The 13,146-nt window shown below is 34.8% G+C and overlaps 1 protein-coding gene across 1 annotated transcript; it reads right to left on the reverse strand.

Annotated features, from left to right (window-relative positions):
• Positions 1-9,286: 9,286 nt before the first annotated feature.
• LOC149146736 (uncharacterized) lies at positions 9,287-10,249 on the reverse strand. The gene has a single exon (XM_089448621.1). It carries the CDS (start codon positions 10,133-10,135, stop codon positions 9,695-9,697), a length of 441 nt encoding a protein of 146 aa, XP_089304747.1. The 5' UTR covers positions 10,136-10,249; the 3' UTR covers positions 9,287-9,694.
• Between the last annotated feature and the right edge of the window lie 2,897 nt (positions 10,250-13,146).

Here is a 13,146-nt window from a genome sequence, read left to right on the forward strand (position 1 = left end):
AATATGGATCACAAAAGTCATCAAATAGTTGTATTTTTTTTAATTAATTTATCTCAAAGTAATTAATTAAAGAAAATGACATGTGGTATTGATAATCCATGGTATTGTTAGAGTACTTTAGAAGCTAAGAATTTTGATGATAAAGTGGAATGAATCTCCATGTTTAAAAATATTATTACATGTCTTTTGAAATATATTTGTTTAATTTTAATTAATTTTTATAATAATAATAATAAAATTATAATTTGATATTTTATGATATTTTTCAATATAGATATGGGAAATATATAATGAAATAAATATGTCAGTACTTATCCTGAATTGATGCCTATAAAATTTACTAGCTATATAATTTATGTGATTATGAAAAAAACCAAAAAAAATATATTATAACCACAAACCAGGAGATAAACAAAGATATCCTTGCTCCTGACATGGCATGCTTTCGACAACTAATCGATGCAGAACCAGCAAGAGTAGCAAGAGTTTAAGACGAATTCACGATCAACAAAACTTCCTTGCCTTCAATTCTGAAGTGAAAATCTATGGGTACATTTGACATAAAATCTGTTGTCTCCTCATGGTAATCAATAAACCATGAATGCATTGAAAATTTCAAAATTCAACAGCCAAAACCCTAAAACTTCGGTTTGAGATGCGCTGGTATCCAGAATCGACAATATTACCTTGAAATTCCATTAGGGTTTCAGTTGGCTCATATAACAGTATCCATCTCCCTCGGCTTCACGTTCCGGGCTGCGAACCGAGCAGAGAATCATTGAAAACCATATTCATCTTCCTCTCGAGACCCGTCGTCAAAATTGAGGGAGTAGCGAAGTGGATCGTATTGAAAATGACCCGATTTCGTGGACATGAGAACGCGACATGAGAACGCCCCTGCCATTATTACTTCCTTTCAATCTACGAACGAAGTTCATCCATCTCTGTTCCCTTCCACAGCAAATTGTAGCGCTATCGGCCACCAACTCCACCCATTTCGACTTTGTTGTAGAAGTTGTCCACAAAAATGATTTCTTTTCATCGCCGCTATAACAACAGCAACACCAGAGACTCCTCAATTTGGACATAAAACTCATCTTAGGGCAAAAGCCCTAACTCGTTTCCTCGGGGAAACTGTTGGAAATTTCTGGGAATTTCAAACAAATAAACTGAACAGAAAAACAATGCTTTGTTTTAACCCAGGAAATAAAACTCTGTTTAGCACAGGGAAGCAAAAAAAATTTGTTCCCAGAGGATAGAGGTTTCAGTAACACACATAAAAACTTGTATTCATTAATAAACTGTCTGATACAAATTTCTTCCTCCAACAGAGGGATTTACTAAGACTGCTTCAGATGCACAAAAAAAATTACTTTGTCTCAAAAATTTAACTGCTCTGTTCCTTCATTCTTTACACTTCTGTGTAAAAAAAACTTTCTTACATTTACTGCTGTAAATGTAAATCCTTACATATGCTACTGCATTTCCATAACATTACGTTTCAACAAAAAAAATACATTCATTCGCACTCTGTGCGTTCTTCCCCTTTTTTCTATCGTGCTGCTACGCCTCTTTATTTTTTTTACATTACTTATGCGATGAATAACTAAAAAACTAAAAACATAACACATAGTCAACGAACTACATAACAAAAAAAATAATAAAATTAAATACTTCATCTATATCTACCCACTGAAGTACATTTACATTAATTCCATTTAATTGTTCTATGCACAAAACCGGTGGTCAACAAAACTTTACATCACGCAATAAAGTGCACGCTGAGCTTCAACCTTTGATCTGCTTCTCATTGATCGAACGACTATCATTAATTCCCCAGGAGGCCATTTTAATCGAACTTTACCGACCGGGGAATGGGTGTTTTTGAAATAGTGTTGCGGCCACGTGTCGATCAGCAAATGTGATCGGAACCCCCTCGGAAAATACCACTCAGTGTGAAATGGTGGTTCGGGGAAAACTGTTGGCGGTTTCCGGAATTAAATGATGCAGCAGTCGAAATTACATTTCAACACTCCCCTTTAATTTCAACTACTGAGTTATCAGTCATACCCAGACATTTCCTCAAAAACTCAAAACTTTTCTGTCCCAATGGCTTGGTCAGAATGTCTGCAACCTGCTCCTGAGTTCTGCAATGTTCTAAGACAATTTCTCCACTGTTTAACAATTCCCTGATGTAATGAAACTTTGTGTCAATGTGTTTCGTTCTCTTATGAAACACCAGATTCTTGGATAATGCAATAGCTGAGCTATTGTCACAAAAAATCACAGTTTCTTTTACTTGCTCTTGGCATAAGCTCCTTAACATCCTTCTCATCCAAACTGCTTGACATGTCGCTGTTGTAGCTGCCACATATTCTGCCTCTGCTGTAGACAACGCTACAATACGCTGTTTTTTAGAAGCCCATGAAACGGCTCCTGAACCCATGTGAAAAACATAACCGGATGTGCTTTTCCGATCATCTACACTTCTAGCCCAATCACTATCAGTGTATCCAATTAAATCTGAACATTTTGCAATAGTATATAAAATGCCAAATCTTTTAGTACCTTTAACATACCTCAGAATCTTTTTTGCTGCCTGCCAATGTGCTTCTTTTGGCCTCTCCATGAATATGGAAATTAAACTAACAACATGCATTATATCCGGCCTAGTTGCAGTCAAATACATGAGGCTGCCAACTATGCATTTGTACAAACTAGGATCAAAATCCTCGTTGTTGTCCTCTTTGCTGAGTTTTAATCCCATCACTGTGGGAGTGATTGCTGCCTTGCTCTCCTGCATGTTAAATCTTTCCAACACTTCATTAACATATTTCCCTTGTGAGATAAAAATCCCATTTCCACTTTGTTCTACTTCTATTCCTAAGAAGTATCTCAGCAAACCCATGTCAGTGATTTCAAATTCCTCTTTCATGACTGCTTTGAAATTTTCAATAAAATAATAATCATTACTTGTGAAGATAACATCATCAACATATAACACAACAATTAGTAATTTACCATCTTTTTCTTTGATGTAGAGAGTGGGTTATCCCTCACATTTTTCAAAACCATTTTCCAGTAGATAGGAATCTATCCTACTGTACCATGCTCTTGGTGCTTGCTTCAACCCATAAAGAGCTTTATTCAATCTGCATACTTTGTGCTCTTGGCCTTTCTTTTCATAGCCTAGAGGTTGTTCAATGTAAACCTCTTCCGTTAACACTCCATTTAGGAATGTCGACTTCACGTCCATTTGGTAAACTTTCCACTTGTTTTGCGCTGCTATGGACAACACTGCTCTCATTGTTCCCATTCTTGCAGCCGATGCAAAAGTTTCCTCATAGTCTCTCCCATATTGCTGCTTGTATCCTTTGACAACCAGTCTTGCTTTGTGTCTTTCTATTTTGCCTTCAGCATTACTCTTGGTCTTATAAACCCATTTGACTCCAATGACTTCCTTTCCTTTTGGTAGTTCAACTAAATCTCATGTCTTATTTCTCTCTATGGCATTGATCTCCTCATCCATAGCTTCTATCAATTTCCTATCCTTAATTGCATCTTCGAAATGAATAGGGTCATCAACATGACAATATAATGCAAACAAAGAATTCGTACCTTCATTTGCTCCCTCTTGTTCATAAATGTCATTTAAATTTCTGAACTTGTTACCTCTTTCATTTGGTGTGCAAGTGTTTGAAGAAGCACTTGAATTTCCTCCTTGTGGTGTGCTTGGAGAAACACTTTCATTTCTCCTCAAGGGTGTCCCTTGCTGTCCTTGTGTTGGTACCCATCCTCAATGAGCTAAACATCTCTACTCACAAAAAACTTCTTGGTGGATGGGTTATACAATCTATAAGCTTTGGATTCCTCACTATATCCAATGAAAATAAATTTCTCCCCTTTGCTGTCCAACTTCTTCTTTAGCTGATTTGGAATGTGTGCATAGGCCACACATCCAAAAATTTTCATGTGGGCGACTCCTTGCTTTCTCCCACTCCATGCTTCTTCCGGCACTCTGTTTATGATTGCTTTTGTAGGGCACCTATTCAAAATATACGCTGCATAATGAATAGCTTCAGCCCAATAATCATTTGGAAAATGCTTTGCCTTTAACATACTCCTCGCCATATCCATGATTGTCCTATTCTTCCTTTCAGCAACACCATTTTGCTGCGGGGTGTACCTAGCTGTAAACTGCTTATGAATTCCATTTTCTCTACAAAAACGTATAAATTCCTTGGAGATATACTCACCTCCTCTATCAGTCCTTAGAACTTTGATATGCAACCCGCTTTGGTTTTCTACAAGTGCTTTGAAATTTCGAAATTTTTCAAACACTTCACTTTTGTTCTTTAGGAAATAAACCCAAGTTTTTCTTGTGAAATCATCAATAAATGTTAAAATGTAGTGGCTGCCTGCAAGTGATGGAGTTTGCATCGGTCCACATAAATTTGAGTGGACAATTTCTAAAGGTGCTTTTGCCCTTATGCTTTTCCCTGATGGAAACTTTCTCTGTGTTGTTTCCCCAAGATGCAACCTTCACAAAGGCTGTCTGGTTTATCTATCAATGGTAATCCTCTTACCATTCCTTTTCTACTCAACAAGTTAAGACCTCCAAAGTTGAGATGTCCAAATCTCAAGTGCCACAATCAATTTTCATCATTTGGTTTGCTTTGGTAAGCCTCTTGAGTAACTGCTGCAATTTCTACTCCATCTTTTAAAACTGCTTTTATCCTGAGAGGGAACATCCTGTTCCTTGTCATTTTCACTTCAGCAATACATTGTTTTCTCGGTGCTCTATCCATGATGGTGCATACATCATTCACAAAGAAAACATTGTAACCCTTTTGAATAAGCTGTCTAATACTTAAGAGATTACATTTCATTCCAGGTACATAATAAACATATGCTATAGTTTTCTTTTCACCTTTCTTTGTAAATATTTTTACTTCTCCTTTTCCCATAACAAAAACTTTACTATCAGTCTCAAGTGTGACTTGTGACTTCACATTCTGATCTAACTTAGAAAACAGGGCTATGTTTCCTGTCATATGGTTATTGCAACCAGAGTTTAGAAACCATATATCATCACTCTTTGTTTCAGCGATATTACAAGCTAACAACAAATTATCTTGACTGATATTTTCTCTATTGAAATTTGCACTAGATCTACTATTCATATCATGCTGTTTTTTCCTACATTCATTTGCATAAGGCCCATATTTTTTACAATAATAACATTGGACATTGGATTTTTCATACCTTTGTCCTTGAGCATGATGTTGTCCACTTTGTTGGCCACTGCCTTGGCCTTGGTTCTGATTTGGATTGCTGCCTCTTCCTTGAGCATTTGCTGGACTGTTTCTTCCACCTCTGTTTTGGCTTCTGCCTCTTCCTCTCTTGTTTCCTCTGCCTTGACCTCTTCCTCTTCCAAAGGACATCTGGGTCTTGAAGGCATGTTCTAAAGATGGGTTTTCATTTCTACTCAATCTCTGCTCATGTGTTATCAGTGATGCATGTAGTTCATCAACTGAGAAATTTGTGAGATTCTTTATCTCTTCTATGGTGGTGACAATCACATCGAACTTTGAGGGTAAGATCCTCATTAGTTTCTTCACAATCCTCCTTTCTTCAAGAATCTCTCCATGAGACCTTATCTGTGTGACCAGACCAATCACATGTGTGAAGAATGAATCAATGTTATCTGACTCCTTCATGCATAGATTCTCAAAATCTCTCCTCAGCAACTGTAGTTTTGCTGTCTTCACTTTCTTCATGCCTTGATAGGCCGTCTTGAGAGTTTTCCATGCTTATTTGGATGTCTTGGCTGATGCTATCCTTGGAAACACACTCTCATGCATTGCTTGATACAAAAATACGAGGGCTTTGGAATCTTTCTTCTTATTTCTCTTCAATAGATCTTTCCCTGCCTGAGTTAACCTATTAAATTCATTTTCATGTGCTGGTTCTTCAAATCCATCCTCAACAAATTCCCATAAATCTTGAGAAGCAAACAGGGCTCTCATAGTTATTGCTCAGTAGTCATAGTTTTTTCCATTAAACTATGGGAGCTAAGTATTAAAAATACCCATGCTAGTGCTGGTGCTGGAGCCAGCCATTCTTGCACTCTAAACTATGCTTTAAATACCTGACTGTGTATTTAAAATAACTGACTGTTTCTTCACCAGCAACACAAAAAAAAACTTAAGAAATACTTTTGAATATTTCTTGATTGAGTCTTCACTCTGCTCGAGAAGTTGCTGCAACAAAAAGAACCTTCTTTCAGCTTCTTTGACACCTTCAAAGAGCCTGGACCAGCTGTGATACCATGTTGGAAATTTCTGGTAATTTCAAACAAATAAACTGAACAGAGAAACAATGCTCTGTTTTAACCCAGGAAATAACACTGTTTTAGCACATGAAAGCAAAAAAAAATTGTTTCCAAAAACAAAGGTTTCAGCACACACATAAAAACTTGTATTCATTAATAAACTACGTGATACAAATTTCTTCCTCCAATAGAAGGATTTACTAAGACTGCTTCAGATGCACAAAAAATTACTGTGTCTCAAAAATTTAACTACTATGTTCTTTCATTCTTTTACTGCTGTAAATGTAAATCCTTACCTATGCTGCTGCATTTCCATAACATTACGTGCATTTCCATAACATTACGTTTCAGCCAACAAAAAAAAAAAAATACATTCATTCGCAATATGTGCATTCTTCCCCTTTTTGCTATCGCGCTGCTGCGCCTCTCTATTTTTTCTACATTACCTATCCCATAAACAGCTAAAAAACTAAAAACATAACACATAGTCAACAAACTACATAAAAAAATAATAAAATTAAACACTTCATCTCTATCTACCACCCAAGTACATTTACATTAATTTCATTTAATTGTTTTATGAACAAAACCGGCGGTCAACAAAACTTTAAGTGCAGCTTGAGCTTCAACGGTTGATCTGCTCCTCATTGATCGAATGGCTGTCATTAATTCCCCGGGAGACCCTTTTAATTGAATTTTACCGGGGAATAGGTGGTTTTGAAATAGTGTTGCGGCCACGTGTTGATCAGCAAATGTGATTGGAACCCCTAGGAAAATACCATTCAGCGTCAAATGGTGGTGCTGGGAAAACTGTTGGTGGTTTCCGGAATTAAATGACGCAGCAGTTTGAAATTCCATTTCAACAGAAACCAACCAGTGGTCGATCTTTGCCGCTCCAAATAATGAAAAATTTGTGGGATTTTCGCAGATGAGACGAATATATTATATCAAAAACGGGACAGTGAATAGAATAATGAAAGGGAGCGAACCAATAATGGAGAGTCCACTAGATTGTATGTGAGGAGACTTAAATTGGTATATGTCTGCCTCTAGGAAAAGGGAGTGGCTATTGAAGATTCCCGAGAGTTTTGGTGGATAGCAAATGATAAAATTGGGACCTCTCGGCTTAAACGTGTTTGAAACGATAAGACTAATAATAATCTCACCATTATTATCTGACGAGGAAGTGAGTCAGAGATTCCGCCATGCATATTTACCAGGCTACAGGGATACGCTGCGCTGTATATCTGGTAACCAATATTTACCAGTTTAGCTGGGCTGTACCAGTTTATCTAACCATAAATACTAGGTGCAGTATATGTTTACTTTAGGATTGAAGCAGGTATATTATCTAACGGTAGATAACGGTAGATATATATTGCAGGGTAAATAAGTTTAGGGTATATATGGATAATATATTTACTTCTAATAATGAGCCTTTTATAAATGATGCTTAAATCCAATACTGAACCTTGCATTATAGTATCGATGTACTATAATCGGATAAGTATTGATTGCCCAGGGATTTGGCCGGTTGTGCCGATTAGTTACGCGTCAAAATGTACCATTTTAAACTCTTATTTTAATGCCGAATTCAACTTTACTGTTCCTCCACCTACTATAGTTTTTGTTGAGAGGATAATTGAAATTAATTCTCATTTGAGGATTGATTGAACGTAAATCTCATTTGACTCCCCCACACCACATGCTGCAGACGTGCTGACCGAAGGGCGACGTCATGTCTAATGAATATGCAAATTGTTTTGGTTAAACTGTGATCCGTGTTTAAGAGTTTTAATGAATTTGTTAATGTGATTTCTGGATTTGCGTTTGTGTAAATTTTCCCTAGATATAAGTAAAAAAAATTATAAAAAAAATAAATTGTAAAGTTCAATTCTGTTTAATTTAAAAAATTCAATTATACAAATTTGAAAATCCTACCTGAAGAATTCTTAATGACTGCCCGTGCATGATGCATAAAGGATGTGAGTAGCGAGCCGTATTTACACGGAAGTGTTCAGAAACAACAATCAGTCTGATTTTTGAGTTAACACAAATTCCAAGGGATAAACCCCATTATTTTTCTTACGGGATGTAAAATGCGTTACCTAGCAAGTAACATATGAGAAACAGTTGCAGTAAAATTATCATTAATTAAGCACAAGATCTGTTGGAATAAAGAGCTGTACGATACAAGGATAAAGTATTTAAGGATAGACGTTGAAGCATCCTCGAGGAAGAAAATCTCTGGAGCAAGAAAGTCCAATGGCCTCTTCTCAGCGCGGTCGGCAATGACATTTTAGAATTAATGTATATTTAACCTACAAAATTCAATTTATGGACGCATATTTCTATTTTGAATTTCCTTCCCTCATAAATTGAATTATTTATACATATCTATATATAATTCAGTTGATAATTATTAATAAAAATATTTTTAAAATAAGAATTATTATAAAATAAAATTTAAATTTCATTCTATTATAATTTTTTTAATAGATTTGATATAATTCTAATTTAATTATTGATAATTATTTGGTGGATGGTAAAGATTTAACTTTATGGAATCAATTGGAATATTCATAGTAATAAGGTTAAGATTTATTTCCAAGTTAGTTACATTAATTAAAGAAAATTTCATATCAACACGTCATATTGGGTATGCATCTTGATAACCCATGTTATTTTAAAATGAGTTATTTACAAGCTAAATATATTGTTACATGTCTTTTGAAATATATACATGTTTAACATTAATTATTTTTAATAATAATAATAATAATAATAATAATAAGTAATAATTTGGTTAAGTTTTATGATGTTTTCCAATGTGGACAATCTGAAATGTATAATACTATAAGTCTGTTTGATAATTATCATAAATTGATGCTTATAAAATTTACTAGTCATTTAATTTATATAACTACATTCATATGAAAATTTCATATAAAAAAACCCAAAAAATTCTATATTATAAACCACATATTGGGAAATAGATAAAACCATCCAAAAAAAATATGTATATTACAAGCACAAACAAGGAGATAAACAAAGATATCCTTGTCCTAACATGGCCGCATGCTTTCGACAGCCTATCGATGCAGAAACAGGCAGAGCAAGAGTGTAAGACGAATTCACGAGCAACAAAACTTCCTTGCCTTGTATAGATACATCCAACATAAAATCTGCTGTCTCGTCACAAACTGGTACAGCATTCAGATTCCCATGGTAATCAATAAACCCTGAATGCGGTGATAATTTCAAACTTCAACAGCCAGAACCCTAAAAGTTCGGCTTGAGATGCGCTGGTAACCAGATCCGACAACATTACCCTGAAATTCCATTACGGTTTCAGTGGGTTCATATAACAGTATCCATCTCCGTCGATTTCACGATCGGGGCCGCGAAGCGAGCTGAGAACCCTCGATAACTATATTCATCTTCCTGTCGAGGCCCATCGTCGAAATTGAGGGAATAACTAAGTGGATCGTACTGAAACCGACCCGATTTCGCAGACATGAGAGCACCTCTGCCATTATTACTTCCTTTCAATCTACGAACGAAGTTCCTCCATTTCGGTTCCCTTCCACAGCAGCTCGCAGCGCCATCGACCACCGACTCCGCCCAATATTTCGACTTTGTTGTCGGAGCTGTGGACAGAAATTCTTTCTCTTCGCCGCCGCCATAACAACAGCAACACCAGAGACCGAGAAACTTGGACACAAAACTCCTCTTGGGGCGAAAGCCCTCACTGGTTTCGTCGGGGAAGCCAACCAGTGGTCGATCTTCGTGGCTCCACATAATGAAATATTTGTGGGATTGTCGCAGACGAGAGGAATATATGATATCAGAAACGGGATTGTGAATAGAAAAATGAAAGGCAGCGAACCAATAATGGAGAGTCCACTAGATTGTATGTGAGGAGACGTGAATTGTTATATGTCTGTCTCTCGGAAAAAGGAGTGGCTATTGAAGATTCCCCAGAGTTCTGTTCGTGGTTTGCAACCGATAAAAGTGGGACCTCATGGCTAAACGTGTTTGGAAAGATAATATTAACAATAATATTACCATTATTATCTGACGAATGAGTGATTTAGGGATTCCGCTGGCCGCAAGTTCAATGGCTACCACGTGCCGATTAGTTACGCGTCAAAATGTAACACATTTTTTCTTTTTTTTACTGTACCTCTGCACCTGCCAGAGTTTAGTTGAGAGCATGATTGAACCTAAATCTCATTTTGACTCCCCGCCCCACATGCGGCAGGCGTGGTGACGGAAGGGCGGTGTCATATCTAAGTAAGACGCAGTTTGTTTTTTTAATAAAACCCTGATCTGTTCTTAAGAGTTTTAATTGCGGTAGTTTATTTAGTTTTCAAATTTACTGGAAAATTATGGAAATTTAGGTAAGATTTTGATCATATTTGTTATAAATTTTGTAAATTTAAATTTATTTGTCAAATTTTAAAATTTTAGATATCTTGATATTTTTGATGGTGTTGAATCTATTTCTATAATTCAAACATTTTTATTCTTAAATTTTTTGAAATATTTTTTACCAAATTCTCACATTTTTCACTGTCAAATTTGAAAGCTAGGTAAACGACTCAGTTTTAATAAGTTTATTTATCAGATTTTATGTTCTTTTAAATAAAACTGTGATCTGTGTTTAACAATGTTAATGAGTTTGCTGGTAAGATTTTATGGGATTTATCTTTTAAAAAAATAATAAATTTATTATAGTAATTTTATTTGAAATAAAAAATCTAATTGTATAAATTTGATAAAAGTTCTGTATTTGAATTCTTAATAAGTTGGCGTGTGCATGATGCATAAAGGTTGTGAGCAGCACACACAAAAAACAAATATAAAAAGAAAACAATTATTACTCTAAGTGGAGGTAGTTTTCAACTTTTGCTGGTTGCTGATGGAATGGACAACTGCTACAGACAATGTCATGTCATATTTACACAGAAGTCTTCGCAAACAACAATCAAGTGCAGATTGATTTTCGACAACACAAATTCCAAGGGGTAAGCCCCATGTTTTTTTGCTAGAAAAATGCGTAATGAGAAACAGTTGTAAAAATAAAAATAAAAAATATCCATAAACCAAAGTTGTGTTATAAGAGGAATCTAAGGATAGACATGAAAGAAAAGTCTATGGAGCAAGAAAGTCCAAGTCCGGAATGTCATTCCAGAATGACTGTATCTAATTTATTAACTATGTATTAACTATGTATGTACGACTATTTATATTTTGATTTTACTTCCATCATTCTTATATATTTATTCATTATATTATATTATATTATATTATATTACTTTCATCATTCTTATATATTTCTATTCTATTTAATTAGAAAATATTCAATATAATAAAGTAATCCTAATAAATATTTTTAAAGATAATTTTATAATATTAATTATTATAAAATAAAATATAATTTTTAATATAAAAATAATAATTTATTTTTAAAATTACAATTGAGTTCTACACCAAATTGTTTTATGGAATTTTTTGTTTATGGAGTAAGACACTTGTTTCTTTATATAAACATTTGACCGCCCAAGTTCATAGACTTGTATATACTTTATAGCTTCCAATTTTTATCTATAACTTTTTAATTTTACAATTTTATTATAGTCAATACTACAAAATTACATTTTAGGGCTTATTGCTCATTTTATAATACTATTACTATAAATTTACAATTTAAGAAATACTTAGTTGATTTAAGTATTTGTTAAGAACTCTCTCAATTTATATACATAAATATAAATGTAATAGTTATTTTTCTATATTATTTATATCTTTAAAAAATTAATAAGTGAAAAAGAAATAAATACAATTATTTTTTAGTTTAATTTTTTTCTTAAATTTAGTAAAAATTGGCTTTAGATTATAATTTGCCCTTATTCATGTAAACTTTAATCATGGAAAATTTTCTATTTTTTGAAACACCCCACCCCACATTTACCTGTTTTTACAAGCTTATCAGGGTAAATATGAGTTGAATATGAGCTGAGAGTTACTATACAGTACCCTACATCCAAGTTCCAGTTATGGAAGTGGGACCTCCCACGGACACTTAATCACCCAGATATCACATCCACTGGTGATCTCTCCCTGAGCTGGAACAACCATTTTCACTCGCTTCTCAACCTAGTCGCACACATGTAGACCTGTGCATGTGGCTAGAAGACTCCAGATGCACACACAACTCAGTAGACTTGTGCATGTGGCTAGAAGACTCCAGATGCACACACAACTCACCCTCCATGTGGCTATAACCCAAATTTCTAGGATTTGAGAGTGCAGCCATAAGCATGATTATGAATTTTTAGGGCTCACTTTCAAGGGAACTGCCCCAAACTTCCAGAGCTTCCTGTAGGAGTCTTCTTGCATTGTTCTTGACTCTATTCCTACTCAAGCTTGGAAAATACATGATAATCATTTAGACAAACACTTCATAAACAAAGTACCTAGAGGCCATGAACGCATAATTGTTTGTTGTATCTTTAGTTTCATCATAGAATCATCAAGAAGGATCACTTCCGTCTCATGCTAGCTGCATCACACTCATATTAGCTCATGCATTCATATAAGCTATTCAATAACTTGTCAAACCATGAACAAGATCATTTACAAGAGCACATCATCTACTAAGAAATATACCATGCATGAAAACTTGTCAAACCATGAACAAGATCATTTACAAGAGCACATCATCTACTAAGAAATATACCATGCATGCAACCTGTATTTAAACAGAATGAAGCCATGAAAAATCAGTCATATAATCATATCTTGAA

The sequence above is a fragment of the Pinus tabuliformis genome, chromosome X (genome assembly GCF_031772625.1).
Source record: "Pinus tabuliformis cultivar Carrire ecotype Pingquan chromosome X, CPIR1, whole genome shotgun sequence".
Classification (NCBI taxonomy): domain Eukaryota; kingdom Viridiplantae; phylum Streptophyta; class Pinopsida; order Pinales; family Pinaceae; genus Pinus; species Pinus tabuliformis.